We start from the raw sequence: 26,801 nt of genomic DNA, 5'->3' as shown, positions 1-26,801 counted from the left end.
GTCAGTGTGTCAGTACTCTGTTGAATCGGAGGCTACGTGCTGATACGCGAGTTATATCGTGGAAAATTTCCTTTTCCTTTAGCATTTTCATCTTGACCGTTGAACCCCTCCTTGATACAACTCAACTCACAGGCACCACTCTCGTCATTTTGGAGGTGAAACATTGTTTTAGGGTTACCGGAGTGTGCTAAGGGAGACAATCCCTTCATCGATCGTGTCATTATTTCCAGCTGCGCCTGTAGAAAGTCCATATTGAAATATTGGACCCGAAATATTTCTCAAACTTTTAGTTTGCAATATTTCCTCGTCCATTTTTAACATCAGGTCAATTTTCATAAGTAATACAAGTTCGAATGGAATCGTTATTTTGATCGATTTTGTTCTCTCTGCTATCAGAGACATATAGGCCTATATGTCTCTGCTGCTATATATTTCATCACCATAATTAGTGCTCCGAGCTACATAATCTTCGACATTTCTAACATGATATTCGTATTCATCCAGTGCTGTTGTGGTTTATTACACAGTATATAGCTATTCAAAATAGGTTCGCTAGCTAGGTCAGTCTCGTCAGTCACAGCTGCCCAATGGTACAGTGTATACAGGCCAAAAAAGTGAGACGATTTGTTTTCCAGGTTAACTTCATGTCAATATATACATTTATGTTTGTCTTGACATGAATAGACTATTTTGCTCTTTTCATGTCAATTTGATCTGAACAATTCAACATGAAACTGCTGAATTTGACTTTGATTGACACGAAGCCATTTTGATTTTGCCGGTGTACATTACAGCTATGTAATAACAGAACTTGCTTTGGCCTCTAGCCATGCTTGTGAAATGTCAACAAAGCATTTGACCTTCTACATATTGTAATTTGGCAACATTGGACATCCAATATACTTATTAGTTCGTCCAGCTGGTTTTTTTTTGGGGGGGGGGGGGGGGGGGGGGGGGGGGGGGATGGATAGAAGAGCAAACCGGTGTTCATTGGCCATTATTAAAGCTCAAACACTGTTATATGCGTTGGAAATGGATGGCAGAGAAAATGAGGTCAATGGATATCAAACAAATGATAGTCAGAAATGTAATTTCCCTATATAAATTATGTGCATATTCACAATTTTGTTTGACCACTGGCCATGGAAGCTTCCTGCCAAATGCCATTGAATTTGGTTCAGTAGATTTGGAGAGTCGAATATGTAAATTGTTTACTTACATTCAGAACAATTCGGTCAAATAGCAATGAAAGATGTGGTAAAATCTACGTATTATATGCAACACTAGGCCATATGTACGGACATGGTAAATGTTGATCTTTTATAAAATATGATGGTTAAACAGTTTATACGTTACATGTAATCACATTTAACAAAATTACAATTTCTCTTGAGTATAAATTCTCCATTCTCGGAATCCCTTCACAATGGCATTCTTGTCATATATGTAACTAGTACTTATCAGAAATAAGAATTGTTGATATAGCTTTTAGAATTTGTTTATGTGATAAAAAAAAACAAGTCAATTTTTTTTGGTATTTTTAATTGACATACATATATATCAAAGCATACAGATAACTTAGTGCTAGATAAAGGTATGTCAGAGAAATATCGGATCATTTAGAGATCAGACATGACAACAAATCACAGAGGCTGCTAAAGGTCACAGCTTACCGTACTTATGACCAGCTGACCAACAGGAAGGGGCCGACTTGTGAGGAACCCCTGGTCATCTCAGCTTTGACAACCTTAACAGCAACAAATTCCTTTTAATCAACGTCATATGTTAAAAAGCATCGCACCTACTTAAACAAAACATATCCCAGCATTATATACCTGTCCAGATCAGTTCGTAAGGACATCTGATCATGTTTGATTTCTAAAAATAGCAATACACAGGGGTCCCTCAAATTAAAATCCGAAAAAAAGAGGCCCAAAAGGCCTTATCACTCGCCTGGATATTTGGGCATTATCAACATCATGAGTTTGCTTTTGCTCTGCTTCTCTGAACCAAATGATACAGTGTTCTTCCTTTAGTTATTAAAAAATTGAATGTCTAGGTCCCACAGACCATAGTGAAAGTTTAATTACATATACTCTCTTGGTTAAGTGGAGTAAAGGATATAAAAACAGAACATCCAATTTTTCCATTTTAGTTTTACCCTCTCTTACGAGAGCTACATTCATGTTTTAGCAACTGATCCAAAAAGCCGCAAAAGTAAATATGATTGGGTTAAGTATATAAAGGTACATTATGGTTGCAGGTTGGGGGTCTCAGCTGTTTTAGGACACCTTCTCTGGACTGGGGTGGACCTCAAATGAAATCAATGGCATGTATAGATTTGTATTTCAAAGATACAGGGTGTGGATTTCAACTGTTTTAATTTGATGACTTTGGGTAATAAAGACATTTTAACAGTGGGGGATGATGGACTTTGGAGTCATTCAATGAAGCATGGTTGTGCTACTCAACTCATACCCAGCAATATTTGATATGACTATAAGATGGGGATCTAAAATGTACATTTTGACCTCAGGATTAAGTCTAACAATGAGGCTAATCCTATTGTACCCTACCACTCCAGCTCCAGGGGTTACACCAACTTCACATACACAAATTGTCATCATTTTGACAAACGGTGATGCTCCATAAAGCTGATTCGAAAGAGTTGTAGAATATCTCAAAACGAAAATTACCCTACAGTCATATATAAGACCCCATCTTTTAGACCCCAGTAGGACCAAAGCCTTATAGTTCAACATATAACATTCTATTCCCTTGGTCTAAGGGTACCCCAGACATAATCAAATGAATGAATATATGTTTATCTGTTCATCAGAAGAATGAAGTTCCTTCAGAACAATTGATTTCCTGTAATGGTCCTTTAGACCCCATCTATCTGCTCCCTAGGGTAACACCCTGATATGTACCTTACTCTATATATACCCCACTGATTCCCATGGTCCTAATAATACTCAAGATGACATTTTCCCCAAATCTATGCAAATACTCAATAAGATGTATTTTTAAGGAAAGCGTTGGTAATTTATTGATGACGGACGTTACACTACAGCTTAGACTCACAGGGTGAGTTCAAAAAATCATTGTAGAAAGCAGAGTGTCACTGAAGAAATTTCACATATAAAGCTGAACAGTGATATTAATGACTAGGTACATCGTGTACAAGTCTAGTTGTCTAGGTTACTAAAGCACATGCATAGCATTTCGTAGTTCAAACTAAGTCTTGACAGATACCTTATATATATGCAGTGGCAGTTAATTTGACATTTCCTTTTTAAAATCATAATAACCAATTAATAAGTTGAATGTGAAAGACATCCATGCTTCCCTCCATAAAGCTTTGTTACACAACCATAATTCATGAATTTAAGACAACTTAAACATTTACAAAACCGTGATTTGAATTCAAGACAATCTTAAAATTCACAAAACCATAATTTGAAGTAAAGACAATCTTAAAATTCTTGAAACAATCATTTAAATAATATAATCTAAAAAATCACTAAACCATAATTTGAATTTAAGACAACCTTAGAATTATCGATGTATCGAGAGAATTTCTGTTGTCTTTAATTGGATAAATAATCATTAACACTTATATATTGTCCCTGAACCAAGTTTCCTTGATCGAGAATGCTTTTATAGAATTAATATTTGAAAAAAAAATTCTGTTTTATATTCAGCTATTTATTACAGTTTTTTTCTAAATGAATCAGAAATTTGATAATAAGCTATAGGGAAGAGAAGATTTTTCTGTTTTCTGTATTTTACTGAAACACTTATTCACATTTGAATATAATGACACTTCGGTATATTTATGAATTGATATTTACTACGAAAATTAACTACAATAGCTATTCTTTTTTTTTCTGATTAAAATTTCATGCTATAAGCTTTTATAGGAAAATCTGTTTCACTCCGAATACAACCAACACTACCGCAAGATCGAAACCAATACAATAGAGATTTTAATCTGTTTAATGTAGTTTGGGGATGTTTGTTTTCAAAACAATGTTACCTTTTTCTATATCTAGTTATGTATATACAGAAAATATACTAAAGATAAAAGAATGATTTATTGGTTGTGAATTGAACATTTCACCTAGCACCTCTTGGAAGAACAAAATGGCATAGTATTTCCTCAAGGAATAGATATTTGCCGGCAGAAGTAATTTAATACCGTATCTATCGGCAGATAAACCTCTACTCACAAATAAGCTAACTTTTTTTATTTTTGTAGAATCATCAATTCTAAAATAGTAAGCTAAAAGTAGTTCACAAGTAAGCCCTCCCCGAACTTTAATACATGTACTTAAACTTTACACCAGGGGAGGAGGCTAATTCGAGGATAAATACGGTAGCATATTAAATCTTTTATAATAATTTAGAATTTCGCATTACATGATTTGATAGTTATTTCTGAATATACCTCAAGTCTAAATCACCTAACAAGTCCTATTTCATGATTCTTCATTTTAATCTCATAATAAAACCTCGGAAAATTAGCATATCCTGCTCAAAAGTAACCAACACCTGCGTTAAGGGTCATATGAATTCTGATGTAATCGTATCTTTTTGTGACGCGATTTGGAAATCTTTATGTAAACAAGGCAAGATGACTAGTAATACATGTAATGCAAATAAAGCAACTCCGGTCTACCAACAATGAAGTGCTTGTGATAATCTGGGACTGAAGAAAAAAAGTTGTTGACATTTTAGCAGATTTGACCCAATTTTTGCCCTGTCCCTCGAAGACCTGGGAATAGGTCTTGGTTAATATCCTATGCCATCAAACTGTGGTCTAATGTAAGTTATTCCAACCAAGTTTGATATTTTGTTTCCAAATGCGAATTAATCAAATTCAAGTGTTATTTTCCATTTATAAGAAGTAATTGCCTAGACAAACATCTTGACTGGTTGAACATACAATCATATAAAGCGACGACTAGATTATTTTGTTCCAAAAGGTGGGTGTTGGGATAAACAGTTTTATGCGTAATGACAATGAGATATTTGTGAAGTTGTTTTCTGTCGACATTAGAAATGCCCACACTATTTTCATTAACCAAATAATGCAGATTGTGCTCAAATTCTTTATTAATAAATTAAAATTAATAAATTCTAATAAAAAAAGATAAAAAAAATCTACTAAAATATGACAAAAACTTAAATTTAAGAGTCAGGATATCTTCCTGTTGAGTAAAATATGATAACATTGATTTGAATAAAAATGATGTTTAATAAGTGACAATTCCTGTATGGCAATACAAGGTGTATGTGTGCATTAAGGGACAGATACTGTAAAATGTAGACATTTTTGTGGGACTAAAATCTCATGGTTTCAGTGGGTACATGTACTTAATTTTGCAGGTTAATTTTACACATGAAATAAACTAAATAACTGTTCAAAATGTCTGTTTATAAAAGAGATAACACGTATATAAAGTGGAAAACTAATGAACAAAATTGATTGACAACTCTTGGACAAAGCATTGCTTACAACAGAGGCATGCACACCCTTGCTCACAAAGTTAAGTATGTGTACTAGAAAGTACCCATAATAACCTTCCAAAAAAATTCTAAAGCTTTACTTGAATAGGAGGTCACTTTCTTCCAGACAAATTCTGAAATTCTTTGACCGGAATCGTTGCATGATACCTGATCATTCTACACCAAAGCCAACCCATATCTAGGATTATCATTAGTTGCTCCGTGAACATGGGGACAATTTGAGGTATGTACCATATTGATCCTGTTAAAAACCCATGCCTGGTAATTCACTCATCCATGAATACTACTCTAAGAAAAAATTCTTTAAAATCTTATGTCCTTGTAACGCAGTATCTCACACCTACTCAGAGGCAAAGTTGATGCCTTTTTAGCCCCCTGGGCCTATTACAGGGTGAATATGGTAATCTACTTTTTATTCCTTTGGACAAACCAGTTTCTGTTCTGTAAAAAGTTTTTTTCCATGTATGGTGAATAAAGTATAATATATTGGCAGAATGATAAATAAATTGTTCGCATTTCAAGCTCCGTAACATTTTGCTAATTTAGCACACTCCATGCTAAGTGAAATTATAGCAAGTCATTATTTATTCATAAAACAATGCTGATCCTGTATTCCATCCAATTATGTTTTGTTTTATGGGACATCCCACATGAAACTGCTCTCATGATATTGGAAATTATAATATATTGCAATATGTGATGCAGAGTTGTCTTTCCTTGACTGTCCCTCCCACCCCACCTCTCGCACACATTCCTTACAGTATAAAAGTACATATGTATGTAATATGAGGTTACATGTGGTTGTATTATAAATATTTTTGATGTATCAGTTAAATTATTACCTAGATGGTAATGCTATGAAATAAATGCTTTAATTAAATAACCATATCGTTAGGTACTAATTCAATGTAAGTAAAAACATTTCAAAATCATTACTATTTTTTTACCGTTAGAAAAAATATAATAGATGATTAAAAAATTCATTGATAAATCACAACTTTCCGTTGTACATATTTCCTACAATACATATTAAAGGGACCAGCTTTTTAGAGATATAATTTATGATATATTATCATCAAAATTTCTTCCTAATTATTAATTTCTAAAACCTGATGAGCCTACGAGAAAGAGCAACAAAGCATGTTGTTGTTTTTAGTTCCAAGACTTGATAATGAACTCTCTCCCCCTTGGTAATTACAGAAAGTTGGCAATTTTAGAGGATATCTTGAATGAGTTTCCACTTCATATGACATCTATCCAACATGTGTAAAACATTTCATTTGATTGTATCCTTTGGAGAGGATACATATAAAATCCTTGACTAATTTCATTAATTTCAAATGAAATAGACACAACCGAGATACTTTTCAAACATTTCTGAAAACTTCATTTAATCTGACTGTAATGGAATCTGATATAGTGATATCCTCACTCCAATCCTCTCTCTGTGCCGACGTCACAATGCATGCTGTGCCAAGAAGTTGTGACGTCATAATTGAACCAATGGGACCTATATAACCAATCTAAGTGTCGTTACACGTGTGTTCGTAACAAAATTTATGAAATGGGTGTTATTACACTGATAACAGGGAGGTTATGTGATAAGATACTTTCTGAAATTGCCATACATTAAAATAATTTCTCTACCTCGATTATCAGGTTACCTAATATCAGAGGGGGAGTCACAATTGCTTGTAGTACAACATTAACTAATTATCATGTGCCAACATGAAAAATGAAATATACGTAGTTTGATATAATTCTAACAGTGTTTTTTTTATTCTTATAATTGATGATCTCCCACTCATCCAAGTTTCAGCTTGAATGAGAGGGATTCTCTGTAATGAAGCCCGGAGGCTGGATAGTTAAATAATATGCATTTGTCAACCTACTGGTTGCATGACACTGAAGTACATTGTCGAAAGTTGTTCTCCCGTTTGGTATTGCATGTGCCTATAACCTTTGGGGTCAGCTCACCATTAAAAAACATGGCCAAGTCTCGATTCATGCAACCAACAAGCAGACATAATGTTTTCCTCTGTAGACTAGACTATTTGAAATATTAGTACATATGGATAAGTTCTTTAAAATTTTTCTGATGATTAAAAAAAAAAAAAAACATACAAAAAATTGTTTCTTCATCAGGTTTCTGCTTTGCATAAATTTCCAGTTTTTTAGAGGGCTGAATCAGAAATTTGAACATTTCATTAACTAGATGTAATAGTTATCGTTGACCACAGACATGGTGATCACCAAACAATACAATAAAATTAGAATTCTATGCAAAACAGATTCCTGGTAAATATAAATTAAAAAATGATAATAAGAGTTTTTTTGAATGTATGATTTTCATAAGTTAAAATGTTATAATATGTTATATTGGATTTTCATTTTTTTTTTTTTTTTTTTTTTAAATGACATGTTTACAGAAAATCGAAAATATTCTTTTAACTAGTCTTTGAATATAGTAGCGGCTCCTGTGAAAGTGATTTACTATGATCCGCTTAGCAGGTTCTCTGTGTTTATATGTAGTCTCTGTGCTGTCGCTCAGCTGTAGATTAAAGGTGTTGTCAGATCATCTGTCCATTCCTTCACTTCCGAGAGGCTATCACGACTCCTGTTTTTCTAGGAGACTATCACGATTCCTGCTCTTCGGGGAGACTATCATGAGAGATACCACTGTCTGGGCGAGGTGATTTAAGGGAAGGAGACTTAGATTGAGGAGGAGAGGTCACAGGCCCACCGCCAGTGTCTGTTCGGGGTCTAGCAGATTCTTTAAATGTCAGTTTGTGGTTCTCAATCTGGAAATGAAAAAAACAAAATTAAAATTAAAACAAGAGATTCAATGGGCCTGTATCATTCATATGTTATTGATTATTTAATCCAACTAAAAATAAATCTTATGGAAGTTATTGTTCTGCAGTTGATTTAATCAGTAGATTTTTAATGTCGGTTTAAGTCATTCATGTGGATCCCAAACTTAATGACAAAGTAATCTGATTATTCAGAAGAAGCTGATTAAAGACTTTTAATATATTTGACCTCTGTGACCTAAATATGGGTCAGTCAGTCATCTCGGCAATTGCCAATGACCCAATACTGCTAATTCCCTTGATTAAAAGATCTTTGTTATCAATCAGAAGTCGTCAACCAACATTAACACTTTTGACTTCTGTGACATCAACTTTTGAGGCCTTCTGGCAATTTGTGTGAAATATGATTTTAACAAAAGAAACCACACAAACAAGTAATTAACAAGATTCAGACCATTTGTATCTACACTGAAATTGTAAAATCCAAATCTTAATTGGCCCTATATTAGAAAAAAACAATCAGAGAAGATATTTTTTACTTAGAATCTACTCAGACAGCCCTATCCATGCCAGCTTTGAATGTCTCCTCACCTGCATTAACTGTATCTACCAATCAGGAGCCTCACTAATACATCATAATATTAACAAGTTCTGCCTTAATTTGACTAACCATACAGGAGAAGTAGTGATAAGACTATCATGAATGCAGTAATGTTGACAATCTTCAATGTGGTACAAGTCTGTATTTCAGTATGAACTTTACACAAGTCATTTATAATTTTTTTTTTTTTCATACTAATCAACCTGTTGAGGAGAAATAAGATATGAGAATTATAACATGTTCAAGATGGCAGCAAAGTAAGAAAAGCACGGGTCCAAATTTGTAGAGGAGTAGTGGAGGTCCTCACAGTGTCTAAAAATCACCATCCATTCAGGAGGAGTAGCAGTTAAATCAGGAATTCTTACAGACACTGGACTAGGCCCCATGACAAGACACTAGACTAGGCCCCATGACAAGACACTAGACTAGGCCCCATGACAAAATGACAATAGGGCTCGACAGTAAAAAATAAGGGTTAAGAAAATAGGACATTTTATTGAATTGTATCCAACAATTATTGTAATATGACGATAATATTTGTTTCCATTCTACATTGATGTACATTTTCTGACTGTCTTTTTCGATTTTTTATTCTTTCCGTAAGGGAGTATCTAGACAAAAAATTTGGGATGAGCAAGATTGTTGACTCATATTATGTATGCAATGCTGATACTAGCAAGCAAATGTTGAACAACAGAAATAACATCATAATTCTCAAATCTATGAAATAATGTGAAGTCCCCCCCCCCCCCCCCCCCCCCCTTTCTAATACGTCATGATGTCAGAAGTTTTCTTCCTATTTCACATATTTTTACTTACTAATTAAAGTGCTTTATTATCAAAAGTGTACATGAAACAAGTATCTTAATTAATTTAAATCATAATTGACATTTTTTTTAATGGGGGCAATATATCTCAACACTCCATATTATTGCCCATGCTCTTTCAAATATGATAAATGTCTTTATGAATTTATTTGATGAAAAGTTGTAGTCTTTAATATGTCAACCATGCTGTTTTTAATAATGTCTTATAAAAATTAGCACTAGCACATCTTTGTAAACAGTGATATTTTCTATCCCAAGACTAAAATACATAATATTGTGAAAGGAAACCCCTGATTCATGCATTATAATTTCACTTTTTCTATATGATAACATAATATACTGCCTCAAATCAGAATTTCTTTATTTGGTTCCAAGCTGCTAGCATACTTAGCATTGAAGAGCCCTAGAAGGAGGACACCACTGCATACATATGATGCTGTTTCACTCATTATACAGGGTAGAAACTGTTTCTATAATTGAATTCATCGCTATAATATAACTTATTTGTCTTTAGGACTCTCTGATGCGGAACCCAGCCTTTATCTGAATTCATCATCCAACACTTTTATTGAAATGCTGAAAGAGAAATAACAAACTGCACTCTTAGGGACTTTGTTGCCTTTTGATGACAGCACAATTATCATTTACAATTATCATGTACCGGTCTTATAAATTAGTTAATGTTGTCATAACTTGTTCATAGGTACATCAATGTAAATATACCTTAGTTATCTCAAAATGATCTCAGTTTTAATGAAAATTAATTATTTTTGTTCTTGCTTCGTCATTTTATGATGATGAAAATCACACTGGTGTGAACAATTCAATCAACCAGGTACCGATCTGTATCGATCATATTTGTATGGATGACAATGTCCAACTAACTAATATCAAGATAGGCACTGTGTGTAAACTAACATGTTAGACACATTCAAGGTACTGCCCACATGTCCCTCTTGGTAGCTCAATGTCTTAGCTCGAGATGACGGAAATTTTTATGACAGGCATCATCAGAGTTATGATAGGGCCCCATGCATACCAATGTAGCAAATCCTTGTATGTTGAAATAGTGCCAGGATATAAATATTTCAGTATAATTTGGTAAAATACTCCCCCCAGCCAATCTTAAGGATACAATATATTATAAATATTAAATACATCGATAAATGACCTACACGTGATGTTATTTTTACATTTTTATTGACGTTTCCAGACATGACGAGTATCTCACATGCATTACCATAAACCAATAAAGTTGATATGACAATCGACATAATGCAGTTTGGGACATGCTGTACTGTCAGACATGTACCATACTGATTAATGTTTGTAGTGAAGTACATCAATTAAAATATTAATACATTTTAGAGCAATAAAAGCTGATTTTTATAAATAGTGTCAGAGTGATTCATATGGGGCCAAATTCATACGGGCCGTGAGGTGTTAACTTAAGGCCAGGTATGAATATTTGTACTATCATCCTATAACATGTATCATGACAAGTTAGAAAAGTGCTTAGACAACAAAATGAAATAAGGACCAGAAATATGTTGATACTGTATGTACATATAATACTTTGAGTCATTATTAAACCACTGATAATCCTTCTCTGGATTAGCTACAGTACAATATGTAGTCTCCCAATCACAGTACTGTAGTAATCTGTCACAGGAGAAACCTCCACAGTACAATATGTAGTCTACCAATCACAGTATTGTAGTAATCTGTCACAGGAGAAACCTCCACAGTACAATATGTAGTCTACCTATCACAGTATTGTAGTAATCTGTCACAGGAGAAGCCTCCACATCACAGGAGAAACCTCCACAGTACAATATGTAGTCTACCAATGACAGTATTGTAGTAATCTGTCACAGGAGAAACCTCCACAGTACAATATGTAGTCTACCAATCACAGTATTGTAGTAATCTGTCACAGGAGAAACCTCCACAGTACAATATGTAGTCTACCAATCACAGTATTGTAGTAATCTGTCACAGGAGAAGCCTCCACATCACAGGAGAAACCTCCACAGTACAATATGTAGTCTACCAATGACAGTATTGTAGTAATCTGTCACAGGAGAAACCTCCACAGTACAATATGTAGTCTACCTATCACAGTATTGTAGTAATCTGTCACAGGAGAAACCTCCACAGTAACAATATGTAGTCTACCAATGACAGTATTGTAGTAATCTGTCACAGGAGAAGCCTCCACAGTACAATATGTAGTCTACCTATCACAGTATTGTAGTAATCTGTCACAGGAGAAACCTCCACAGTACAATATGTAGTCTACCAATCACAGTATTGTAGTAATCTGCCACAAGAGAAACCTCCACAGTACAATATGTAGTCTACCAATGACAGTATTGTAGTAATCTGTCACAGGAGAAACCTCCACAGTACAATATGTAGTCTACCAATGACAGTACTGTAGTAATCTGTCACAGGAGAAACCTCCACAGTACAATATGTAGTCTACCAATGACAGTACTGTAGTAATCTGTCACAGGAGAAACCTCCACAGTACAATATGTAGTCTACCTATCACAGTATTGTAGTAATCTGTCACAGGAGAAACCTCCACAGTACAATATGTAGTCTACCTATCACAGTATTGTAGTAATCTGTCACAGGAGAAACCTCCACAGCTACAGTACAATATGTAGTCTACCAATGACAGTATTGTAGTAATCTGTCACAGGAGAAACCTCCACAGTACAATATGTAGTCTACCTATCACAGTATTGTAGTAATCTGTCACAGGAGAAACCTCCACAGTACAATATGTAGTCTACCAATGACAGTATTGTAGTAATCTGTCACAGGAGAAACCTCCACAGCTACAGTACAATATGTAGTCTACCAATGACAGTATTGTAGTAATCTGTCACAGGAGAAACCTCCACAGTACAATATGTAGTCTACCTATCACAGTATTGTAGTAATCTGTCACAGGAGAAACCTCCACAGTACAATATGTAGTCTACCAATGACAGTATTGTAGTAATCTGTCACAGGAGAAACCTCCACAGCTACAGTACAATATGTAGTCTACCAATGACAGTACTGTAGTAATTTGTCACAGGAGAAACCTCCACAGCTACAGTACAATATGTAGTCTACCAATGACAGTATTGTAGTAATCTGTCACAGGAGAAACCTCCACAGCTACAGTACAATATGTAGTCTACCTATCACAGTATTGTAGTAATCTGTCACAGGAGAAACCTCCCCAGCTATAGTACAATATGTAGTCTACCAATGACAGTATTGTAGTAATCTGTCACAGGAGAAACCTCCACAGTACAATATGTAGTCTACCAATCACAGTATTGTAGTAATCTGTCACAGGAGAAACCTCCACAGTACAATATGTAGTCTACCAATCACAGTACTGTAGTAATCTGTCACAGGAGAAACCTCCACAGCTACAGTACAATATGTAGTCTACCAATGACAGTATTGTAGTAATCTGTCACAGGAGAAACCTCCACAGTACAATATGTAGTCTACCAATGACAGTATTGTAGTAATCTGTCACAGGAGAAACCTCCACAGTACAATATGTAGTCTACCAATGACAGTATTGTAGTAATCTGTCACAGGAGAAACCTCCACAGCTACAGTACAATATGTAGTCTACCTATCACAGTATTGTAGTAATCTGTCACAGGAGAAACCTCCACAGTACAATATGTAGTCTACCAATCACAGTATTGTAGTAATCTGTCACAGGAGAAACCTCCACAGTACAATATGTAGTCTACCAATCACAGTATTGTAGTAATCTGTCACAGGAGAAACCTCCACATCACAGGAGAAACCTCCACAGTACAATATGTAGTCTACCAATCACAGTATTGTAGTAATCTGTCACAGGAGAAGCCTCCACATCACAGGAGAAACCTCCACAGTACAATATGTAGTCTACCAATGACAGTATTGTAGTAATCTGTCACAGGAGAAACCTCCACAGTACAATATGTAGTCTACCTATCACAGTATTGTAGTAATCTGTCACAGGAGAAACCTCCACAGTACAATATGTAGTCTACCAATGACAGTATTGTAGTAATCTGTCACAGGAGAAGCCTCCACAGTACAATATGTAGTCTACCTATCACAGTATTGTAGTAATCTGTCACAGGAGAAACCTCCACAGTACAATATGTAGTCTACCAATCACAGTATTGTAGTAATCTGCCACAAGAGAAACCTCCACAGTACAATATGTAGTCTACCAATGACAGTATTGTAGTAATCTGTCACAGGAGAAACCTCCACAGTACAATATGTAGTCTACCAATGACAGTACTGTAGTAATCTGTCACAGGAGAAACCTCCACAGTACAATATGTAGTCTACCAATGACAGTACTGTAGTAATCTGTCACAGGAGAAACCTCCACAGTACAATATGTAGTCTACCTATCACAGTATTGTAGTAATCTGTCACAGGAGAAACCTCCACAGTACAATATGTAGTCTACCTATCACAGTATTGTAGTAATCTGTCACAGGAGAAACCTCCACAGCTACAGTACAATATGTAGTCTACCAATGACAGTATTGTAGTAATCTGTCACAGGAGAAACCTCCACAGTACAATATGTAGTCTACCTATCACAGTATTGTAGTAATCTGTCACAGGAGAAACCTCCACAGTACAATATGTAGTCTACCAATGACAGTATTGTAGTAATCTGTCACAGGAGAAACCTCCACAGCTACAGTACAATATGTAGTCTACCAATGACAGTATTGTAGTAATCTGTCACAGGAGAAACCTCCACAGTACAATATGTAGTCTACCTATCACAGTATTGTAGTAATCTGTCACAGGAGAAACCTCCACAGTACAATATGTAGTCTACCAATGACAGTATTGTAGTAATCTGTCACAGGAGAAACCTCCACAGCTACAGTACAATATGTAGTCTACCAATGACAGTACTGTAGTAATTTGTCACAGGAGAAACCTCCACAGCTACAGTACAATATGTAGTCTACCAATGACAGTATTGTAGTAATCTGTCACAGGAGAAACCTCCACAGCTACAGTACAATATGTAGTCTACCTATCACAGTATTGTAGTAATCTGTCACAGGAGAAACCTCCACAGTACAATATGTAGTCTACCAATGACAGTATTGTAGTAATCTGTCACAGGAGAAACCTCCACAGTACAATATGTAGTCTACCTATCACAGTATTGTAGTAATCTGTCACAGGAGAAACCTCCACAGTACAATATGTAGTCTACCTATCACAGTACTGTAGTAATCTGTCACAGGAGAAACCTCCACAGTACAATATGTAGTCTTCCAATGACAGTATTGTAGTAATCTGTCACAGGAGAAACCTCCACAGCTACAGTACAATATGTAGTCTACCAATGACAGTATTGTAGTAATCTGTCACAGGAGAAACCTCCCCAGCTATAGTACAATATGTAGTCTACCAATGACAGTATTGTAGTAATCTGTCACAGGAGAAACCTCCACAGTACAATATGTAGTCTACCAATCACAGTATTGTAGTAATCTGTCACAGGAGAAACCTCCACAGTACAATATGTAGTCTACCAATCACAGTACTGTAGTAATCTGTCACAGGAGAAACCTCCACAGCTACAGTACAATATGTAGTCTACCAATGACAGTATTGTAGTAATCTGTCACAGGAGAAACCTCCACAGTACAATATGTAGTCTACCAATGACAGTATTGTAGTAATCTGTCACAGGAGAAACCTCCACAGTACAATATGTAGTCTACCAATGACAGTATTGTAGTAATCTGTCACAGGAGAAACCTCCACAGCTACAGTACAATATGTAGTCTACCAATCACAGTATTGTAGTAATCTGTCACAGGAGAAACCTCCACAGCTACAGTACAATATGTAGTCTACCTATCACAGTATTGTAGTAATCTGTCACAGGAGAAACCTCCTCAGTACAATATGTAGTCTACCAATGACAGTATTGTAGTAATCTGTCACAGGAGAAACCTCCACAGTACAATATGTAGTCTACCTATCACAGTATTGTAGTAATCTGTCACAGGAGAAACTTCCACAGCTACAGTACAATATGTAGTCTACCAATGACAGTATTGTAATAATCTGTCACAGGAGAAACCTCCACAGTACAATATGTAGTCTACCAATCACAGTACTGTAGTAATCTGTCACAGGAGAAACCTCCACAGTACAATATGTAGTCTACCAATGACAGTATTGTAGTAATCTGTCACAGGAGAAACCTCCACAGTACAATATGTAGTCTACCAATGACAGTATTGTAGTAATCTGTCACAGGAGAAACCTCCACAGTACAATATGTAGTCTACCTATCACAGTATTGTAATAATCTGTCACAGGAGAAACCTCCACAGTACAATATGTAGTCTACCTATCACAGTATTGTAATAATCTGTCACAGGAGAAACCTCCACAGTACAATATGTAGTCTACCTATCACAGTATTGTAGTAATCTGTCACAGGAGAAACCTCCACAGTACAATATGTAGTCTACCTATCACAGTATTGTAGTAATCTGTCACAGGAAAAACCTCTACAGTACAATATGTAGTCTACCTATCACAGTATGGTAGTAATCTGTCACAGGAGAAACCTCCACAGTACAATATGTAGTCTACCTATCACAGTATTGTAGTAATCTGTCACAGGAGAAACCTCCACAGTACAATATGTAGTCTACCTATCACAGTATTGTAGTAATCTGTCACAGGAGAAACCTCCACAGTACAATATGTAGTCTACCAATGACAGTATTGTAGTAATCTGTCACAGGAGAAACCTCCACAGCTACAGTACAATATGTAGTCTACCAATCACAGTATTGTAGTAATCTGTCACAGGAGAAACCTCCACAGCTACAGTACAATATGTAGTCTACCAATGACAGTATTGTAGTAATCTGTCACAGGAGAAACCTCCACAGCTACAGTACAATATGTAGTCTACCAATCACAGTACTGTAGTAATCTGTCACAGGAGAAACCTCTACAGTACAATATGTAGTCTACCTATCACAGTATTGTAGTAATCTGTCACAGGAGAAACCTCCACAGTACAATATGTAGTCTACCTATCACAGTATTGTAGTAATCTGTCACAGGAGAAACCTCCACAGTACAATATGTAGTCTACCAATGACAGTATTGTAGTAATCTGTCACAGGAGAAACCTCCACAGTACAATATGTAGTCTACCAATGACAGTATTGTAGTAATCTGTCACAGGAGAAACCTCCACAGTACAATATGTAGTCTACCAATGACAGTATTGTAGTAATCTGTCACAGGAGAAACCTCCACAGTACAATATGTAGTCTACCAATCACAGTATTGTAGTAATCTACCACAAGAGAAACCTCCACAGTACAATATGTAGTCTACCAATGACAGTATTGAAGTAATCTGTCACAGGAGAAACCTCCACAGTACAATATGTAGTCTACCAATGACAGTATTGTAGTAATCTGTCACAGGAGAAACCTCCACAGTACAATATGTAGTCTACCAATCACAGTATTGTAGTAATCTGTCACAGGAGAAACCTCCACAGTACAATATGTAGTCTACCAATCACAGTACTGTAGTAATCTGTCACAGGAGAAACCTCCACAGCTACAGTACAATATGTAGTCTACCAATGACAGTATTGTAGTAATCTGTCACAGGAGAAACCTCCACAGTACAATATGTAGTCTACCAATGACAGTATTGTAGTAATCTGTCACAGGAGAAACCTCCACAGTACAATATGTAGTCTACCAATGACAGTATTGTAGTAATCTGTCACAGGAGAAACCTCCACAGCTACAGTACAATATGTAGTCTACCAATCACAGTACTGTAGTAATCTGTCACAGGAGAAACCTCCACAACTACAGTACAATATGTAGTCTACCAATCATAGTATTGTAGTAATCTGTCACAGGAGAAACCTCCACAGCTACAGTACAATATGTAGTCTACCTATCACAGTATTGTAGTAATCTGTCACAGGAGAAACCTCCACAGTACAATATGTAGTCTACCAATGACAGTATTGTAGTAATCTGTCACAGGAGAAACCTCCACAGTACAATATGTAGTCTACCTATCACAGTATTGTAGTAATCTGTCACAGGAGAAACTTCCACAGCTACAGTACAATATGTAGTCTACCAATGACAGTATTGTAATAATCTGTCACAGGAGAAACCTCCACAGTACAATATGTAGTCTACCAATCACAGTACTGTAGTAATCTGTCACAGGAGAAACCTCCACAGTACAATATGTAGTCTACCAATGACAGTATTGTAGTAATCTGTCACAGGAGAAACCTCCACAGTACAATATGTAGTCTACCAATGACAGTATTGTAGTAATCTGTCACAGGAGAAACCTCCACAGTACAATATGTAGTCTACCTATCACAGTATTGTAATAATCTGTCACAGGAGAAACCTCCACAGTACAATATGTAGTCTACCTATCACAGTATTGTAATAATCTGTCACAGGAGAAACCTCCACAGTACAATATGTAGTCTACCTATCACAGTATTGTAGTAATCTGTCACAGGAGAAACCTCCACAGTACAATATGTAGTCTACCTATCACAGTATTGTAGTAATCTGTCACAGGAGAAACCTCTACAGTACAATATGTAGTCTACCTATCACAGTATTGTAGTAATCTGTCACAGGAGAAACCTCCACAGTACAATATGTAGTCTACCTATCACAGTATTGTAGTAATCTGTCACAGGAGAAACCTCCACAGTACAATATGTAGTCTACCTATCACAGTATTGTAGTAATCTGTCACAGGAGAAACCTCCACAGTACAATATGTAGTCTACCAATGACAGTATTGTAGTAATCTGTCACAGGAGAAACCTCCACAGCTACAGTACAATATGTAGTCTACCAATCACAGTATTGTAGTAATCTGTCACAGGAGAAACCTCCACAGCTACAGTACAATATGTAGTCTACCAATGACAGTATTGTAGTAATCTGTCACAGGAGAAACCTCCACAGCTACAGTACAATATGTAGTCTACCAATCACAGTACTGTAGTAATCTGTCACAGGAGAAACCTCTACAGTACAATATGTAGTCTACCTATCACAGTATTGTAGTAATCTGTCACAGGAGAAACCTCCACAGTACAATATGTAGTCTACCAATGACAGTATTGTAGTAATCTGTCACAGGAGAAACCTCCACAGTACAATATGTAGTCTACCAATGACAGTATTGTAGTAATCTGTCACAGGAGAAACCTCCACAGTACAATATGTAGTCTACCAATGACAGTATTGTAGTAATCTGTCACAGGAGAAACCTCCACAGTACAATATGTAGTCTACCAATCACAGTATTGTAGTAATCTACCACAAGAGAAACCTCCACAGTACAATATGTAGTCTACCAATGACAGTATTGAAGTAATCTGTCACAGGAGAAACCTCCACAGTACAATATGTAGTCTACCAATGACAGTATTGTAGTAATCTGTCACAGGAGAAACCTCCACAGTACAATATGTAGTCTACCAATGACAGTATTGTAGTAATCTGTCACAGGAGAAACCTCCACAGTACAATATGTAGTCTACCAATCACAGTATTGTAGTAATCTGTCACAGGAGAAACCTCCACAGTACAATATGTAGTCTACCTATCACAGTATTGTAGTAATCTGTCACAGGAGAAACCTCCACAGTACAATATGTAGTCTACCAATGACAGTATTGTAGTAATCTGTCACAGGAGAAACCTCCACAGTACAATATGTAGTCTACCTATCACAGTATTGTAGTAATCTGTCACAGGAGAAACCTCCACAGCTACAGTACAATATGTAGTCTACCAATGACAGTATTGTAGTAATCTGTCACAGGAGAAACCTCCACAGCTACAGTACACTATGTAGTCTACCTATCACAGTATTGTAGTAATCTGTCACAGGAGAAACCTCCACAGTACAATATGTAGTCTACCAATCACAGTACTGTAGTAATCTGTCACAGGAGAAACCTCCACAGTACAATATGTAGTCTACCAATCACAGTATTGTAGTAATCTGTCACAGGAGAAACCTCCACAGCTACAGTACAATATGTAGTCTACCAATCACAGTATTGTAGTAATCTGTCACAGGAGAAACTTCCACAGCTACAGTACAATATGTAGTCTACCTATCACAGTATTGTAGTAATCTGTCACAGGAGAAACCTCCACAGTACAATATGTAGTCTACCAATCACAGTACTGCAGTAATCTGTCACATCTACAGTTTACTTTACAACAATTTGTATTACATGTGATATATGACCAACTTACTGCCTAAACCAAAAGGAAGAATGGCACTGCCACTAGCTATGTGTAAAGTCCATGCTACCCTGACAGATGTCAAAACAATTCATCCTCATGGCCATGACATGGTAATGCATGTAAGGAGTTGGTGTGTTTATGATGTATGTTTAAATTCTTGATGTATGAGGATATAAAGAATTCAATATTGTACATATTGCATACAATACCTTTCTATTCCTTGATAAAGTTGGATTGATATCTTTTGAAGTTCCAACTTAAACCATAATGTACAATAAAATGTATATATTTATATATATACTAGCCAAAACCATGGCCCTTATAGACCCCGTTTCCAAGGGCCAGCAGGTACACCCTCAGGAATGATCCTAGTGCATTGAACATGACCAGCTATTCATGTGCATTCAGGGGTGGGAGTACATTATGAAAAATCACAGCTAACATGATTTTGTTTATCCACTCATGCTTAGCAAGCTTGTATATAGTGATAGAAGGGGAATCTCAACTGTTATGTCATGGACCAAGATCATGTCCCCAGGACCCTGGAGTTAATCCACAGTAGCATGATCTTGTTCATCTATTTAATTCCTTTCAAGATACACACAAGAGGTGACATGTCTATTTTCATCACTGCATGCTATATGCATTGTCACCTATTAGTGAGCCTGGAAAATAAATGATAAATACCTTCTCAGATGAATGTGACGTACCAGGTGTTGTTCGCTTAGATCTCAGTCTTGGAGAACCTAGGTCAAATGTACAAACATAACAAGGATCATCAACACCTTTTCCTGATACCTTTAGAATTACTCAGGTCACACTCCATGCAGGGATCTAGCTGAGTAGAAATATCACACTTTAAACTTATACATCACCAGGTCAATTTCAGGAATCCCAGCTGAAGGTTTCAATGACATTGTCTCAAAACCTCTAGAGGATGTAAGAATGGAGCCAGGCAGTGAGTGAATTCAGTAACAGGTGAGGTCTGATGACATGACAAATTGGCAGTGATGATGTCAGGCATAAAGTGATGATATGTCAGGCATAAAGTGGTGATGTCAGACATAAAGTGGTGATGTCAGACATAAAGTGATGATGTCAGGCATAAAGTGGTGATGTCAGACATAAAGTGATGATGTCAGACATATAGTGATGATGTCAGACATAAAGTGGTGATATCAGACATAAAGTGATGATCAGACATAAGGTGGTGATGTCAGACATAAAGTGATGATGTCAGACATATAGTGGTGATGTCAGACATAAAGTGGTGATGTCAGACATATAGTGATGATGTCAGACATAAAGTGGTGATGTCAGACATAAAGTGATGATGTCGACATAAAGTGGTGATGTCAGACATAAAGTGATGATATGTCAGACATAAAGTGATGATATGTCACGCATAAAGTGATGATGTCAGACATAAAGTGATGATGTCAGACATATAGTGGTGATGTCAGACATAATGTGATGTCAGACATAAAGTGATGATGTCAGACATAAAGTGATGATGTCAGACATAAAGTGATGATATGTCAGACATAAAGTGATGATATGTCACGCATAAGGTGGTGATGTCAGACATAAAGTGATGATGTCAGACATATAGTGATGATGTCAGACATAAAGTGGTGATATCAGACATAAAGTGATGATGTCAGACATAAAGTGATGATGTCGACATAAAGTGATGATGTCAGACATAAAGTGATAATGTCAGACATAGTGATGATGTCAGACATAAAGTGGTGATGTCAGACATAAAGTGGTGATGTCAGACATAATGTGATGATGTCAGACATAAAGTGATGATGTCAGACATAAAGTGATGATATGTCACGCATAAAGTGATGATATGTCAGACATAGTGATGATGTCAGACAAAGTGATGTCAGACATAAAGTGATGATGTCAGACAAAGTGATGATGTCAGACATAAAGTGATGATGTCAGACATAAAGTGGTGATGTCAGACATAAAGTGATGATGTCAGACATAATGTGATGATGTCAGACATAATGTGATGATGTCAGACATAATGTGATGATGTCAGACATAAAGTGATGATATGTCAGGCATAAAGTGATGATGTCAGACATAAAGTGATGATGTCAGACATAATGTGATGATGTCAGACATAAAGTGATGATATGTCAGGCATAAAGTGATGATGTCAGACATAAAGTGATGATATGTCAGGCATAAAGTGATAATGTCAGACATAAAGTGATGATGTCAGACATAAGGTGGTGATGTCAGACATAGAGTGATGATGTCAGACATAGAGTGATGATGTCGACATAAAGTGGTGATGTCAGACATAATGTGATGATGTCGACATAAAGTGATGATGTCAGACATAAAGTGATGATGTCAGACATAAAGTGATGATGTCAGACATAAAGTGGTGATGTCAGACATAAAGTGGTGATGTCAGATATAAAGTGATGATGTCAGACAAAGTGATGATGTCAGACATAAAGTGATGATGTCAGACATAAAGTGATGATGTCAGACATAATGTGGTGATGTCAGACATAAAGTGGTGAGGTCAGACATAAAGTGATGATGTCAGACATTAAGTGATGATGTCAGACATAAAGTGGTGATGTCAGACATAATGTGATGATGTCAGACATAAAGTGGTGATGTCAGACATAAAGTGGTGATGTCAGACATAATGTGATGATGTCAGACATAAAGTGGTGATGTCATACCTAAAGTGATGATGTCAGACATAAAGTGATGATGTCAGACATAAAGTGATATGTCACGCATAAAGTGATGATATGTCAGACATAGTGATGATGTCAGACAAAGTGATGTCAGACATAAAGTGATGATGTCAGACAAAGTGATGATGTCAGACATAAAGTGATGATGTCAGACATAAAGTGGTGATGTCAGACATAAAGTGATGATGTCAGACATAATGTGATGATGTCAGACATAAAGTGATGATATGTCAGACATAAAGTGATGATGTCAGACATAATGTGATGATGTCAGACATAAAGTGATGATATGTCAGGCATAAAGTGATGATGTCAGACATAAAGTGATGATATGTCAGGCATAAAGTGGTGATGTCAGACATAATGTGGTGATGTCAGACATAAAGCAATGATGTCAGACATAAAGTGGTGATGTCAGACATAAAGTGGTGATGTCAGACATAAAGTGGTGATGTCAGACATAAAGTGATGATGTCAGACAAAGTGATGATGTCGACATAAAGTGGTGATGTCAGACATAAAGTGGTGATGTCAGACATATTGTGATGATGTCGACATAAAGTGATGATGTCAGACATAAAGTGATGATGTCAGACATAAAGTGGTGATGTCAGACACAAAGTGATGATGTCAGACACAGTGATGATGTCAGACATAAAGTGATGATGTCAGACATAAAGTGGTGATGTCAGACATAAAGTGGTGATGTCAGACATAAAGTTGTGATGTCAGATATAGAGTGATGATGTCAGATATAAAGTGATGTCAGACAAAGTGATGATGTCAGACATAAAGTGATGACGTCAGACATAAAGTGATGATGTCAGACATAATGTGGTGATGTCAGACATAAAGTGGTGATGTCAGACATAAAGTGGTGATGTCATACCTAAAGTGATGATGTCAGACATAAAGTGATGATGTCAGACATAAAGTGATGATGTCAGACATAAAGTGGTGATGTCAGACATAAAGTGGTGATGTCAGACATAAAGTGGTGATGTCAGACATAAAGTGATGATGTCAGACATAAAGTGATGATGTCAGACATAAAGTGATGATGTCAGACAAGAGAGAAGTTGGTGAGATTTCACTGCAATAAGTGAAATTCATGCCTCTGAAGACTTTATGTCAACGACAGAAACAACCACAGCAGTGAAATCAAAATGCAGAATTATGAAATCCAATCCAAGCTTCTGGAAGCGGTGGTATGACAACAACAAGCTATAAGGTGTTATAGGTACGAACCTTCTAATAATGAAGGGTGATTGATATAGATGATGTATAAACAAACCATGCATTCTGTGTTACCAAGGAGATTCATGTTACCAAGGAAATTCCATGTTACCAAGGAGATTCTGTGTTACCAAGGAGATTCATGTTACCAAGGAAATTCCATGTTACCAAGGAAATTCCGTGTTACCAAGGAGATTCCATGTAACCAAGGAGATTTTGTGTTACCAAGGAGATTCCATGTAACCAAGGAGATTATGTGTTATCGAGGTGATTATGGATTGCTGTATTCCCAGTATATGATGAGTATGACACAAAGTAACAAATATTCACTCATAAAAAGCCATGCATGGTCAGCATATCACACACCATTCCAGGTCCGTAGTGACTTATATATATACAGTGCTCCTCCAATATACATTATATTCTCATTATATGTCCTTCCGTTTATCCCAATGGTCATATATCCCTTTCAGGCTATCCCCTAGTCATACATGTCCTTTTGTTTGTCCCCAGTAAGTAATTCTACATCTGTCCATCCCTCTGGGCACTTGCACAAAAAATTTGGTATACGTGTATATGAATTATTCTTAAACCAAATGCAGTAATCTGACAGCTTCAGTTGAAAATGGCTAAGGAAAATCTGACAATAAGAAACATTGTTTATGTACTCTTTGGTTTGTATGACAAGATGACAGATACTCAAATCATGTCAACACATGGGCACAGCCATCTTGGTATGATGTTTCTAATTTTTTTTAATATTATCTGTTGCAGATTAAATATCTTGCTATGGTAGCTTACTTGGGTCATACACAGTGTTGTAATATTTTTGGTTAGGACAGCCCAATGATTATATATTTGAAACATTTCAGGTCAATAAAACTGGAATGACTTGAGAAGTTTAAAACATGTTTTGTTTACAAAGTAAGATACAAGATGTTGCACAAGCATTTCCCAAAATGGCTACCATGCATGCCAAACTTCTAATTATAAAGCTGAAAAACAATAATTTGCTGGCTAGAGATCTGGAATATTTCCACCTGTTTGTTGAAACCAATCCACTGTAGGAATTTCAAAATCAATTTAGAATAGGCTTTTTCTAGCTGGGAGCATTGGCAGACAAAACTATCCAACAAAACTTAAATGTTAATTATTAGCACATATTATATATATCATTATGTTATAGGCATGTCTTAATATCAATTTATGCAAATTTCGCAAAATCAAAAAATTTTAAAATTCACCTATCAAATATATAACTCTTTTCCAGATGACAAAAGGAAAATTGCATGTAATACTGTAGTTTGAAACAGATTTTCTAGAAAATCCTTGAAATTCATGTTTACACAATGCCTTACATTTCCATCCCAAAAATACCACTCTAACAGAGAAGTAAGAAGGGAAATGTGTAGCTGTCTTACTAAAAAAAATCACCGGGTACAAAACATCTTTCGCTTTGATTATATCAACTCCCGATTTTTAGAAAGTTTCTTAAAATCAGATGTTTTAACCACAAAAATACACATAAAAAATAAAATCCATGTAATCCTCTTGCGTAATATTGTGTGTTAATTGGGATGTCATAAATAACTAGCATGTTCTGAAAAACTGAGCTTAAAATGTAAAACTTTTAAAAAGTACTGATGATAAATTCTGTATGATATGCCATAAATGAAGGGTTTATTGATATGTGAGATGTGATCCTACTATGTATATATTTACCAAGTTTGGTTAAAGTTGGATTGAAATTTTTTGAGCAACATATCTATACAAAACTATCAATGTGCTAATGGCAACACCTGAAATTAACACCAGTCCATATAGAGTCGTTTTTGTGAAATATTTTGTCACAGACAAGACAAAAAACAGAAGATAATGCTATGCAACTTAATATCATATTAAGTTTATATGGCCCTTAAGCTCTGATGAGCTTAAATAAATAATTGGGTGGGCGACTGGCATAACGGTAACACACTGAAGGCAGCTGGGGTTGGATTCCCCGATCAGACAAGAAAAAGTATTGGGTCACCTGCCGGAACGCGTGGGTTTTTGCCAGGTAATACAGTTTTCTCCCACAATAAGTACCCTAATCCATTCGAGTCAACAAGGGTGATTAATATCAGTTAATATTTAATTTCACCATAGTTGTAAAATAACTAAAATTTACATTTACATTAATAACACACTGATGACATATTACATATTTATCTACAGGTAAACTTATTTATTAGAAAAACTGCAATAAAGCCTTTAGTTGGAGTATCCTCTTAACAAACAGCACAAAGTGAACAATCAAGCAAACATTTCTGTGACTTAGACATTAAGCAAGCTTGTTATGTCCTTGATAAGACGTGTGAAAGTAGGGTAACACACATTGGACAGCTTTGGGTAAGCTATTTATATAAGATTATTTATCAAGGGGTGTTAATAAGTTTTTAGTAGGATTATTCATGGTGTAGTCAAAGTGGGATTCTGTATGGAAAAGCGAACTTCATGGTGGGAAATGAAATCAGTGAAAATATGAGTGAAGATACAAGTGTCTGGAGGAGCAGCATGTTACAAAGAGCAGAGTGTATAAGTCTACTTAAATGTCCTGATCCAAATCTAGCATTAGAGAACAGAAAGGTCTACAAAGTAATTATCCGTCCACATCATGTACATATTTGTAGTAGCTTGTAATATTG

The 26,801-nt window shown here is 36.0% G+C and overlaps 1 protein-coding gene across 11 annotated transcripts in view; it reads right to left on the bottom strand.

Moving 5' to 3' along the window:
• Window positions 1–1,533: 1,533 nt before the first annotated feature.
• Window positions 1,534–26,801, bottom strand: part of LOC117322308 (microtubule-associated protein 2-like) — a 77,554-nt gene continuing 52,286 nt past the window's right edge. For 8 of the 11 annotated variants that reach the window (XM_033877152.1, XM_033877148.1, XM_033877150.1 and 5 more), the window contains one exon: window positions 1,534–8,333. In XM_033877152.1, coding sequence (XP_033733043.1) covers window positions 8,169–8,333 — 165 coding nt within the window. In that variant the 3' untranslated portion in view covers window positions 1,534–8,168. Of the gene's footprint in view, window positions 8,334–20,830; window positions 20,890–26,801 lie in introns of all 11 variants that reach the window. The other 3 variants (XM_033877153.1, XM_033877157.1, XM_033877160.1) reach the window with 1 other exon arrangement.

Source organism: Pecten maximus, chromosome 2 (assembly GCF_902652985.1).
Source record: "Pecten maximus chromosome 2, xPecMax1.1, whole genome shotgun sequence".
NCBI lineage: Eukaryota > Metazoa > Mollusca > Bivalvia > Pectinida > Pectinidae > Pecten > Pecten maximus.
This window is presented reverse-complemented; position numbering and strand designations above follow the sequence as displayed.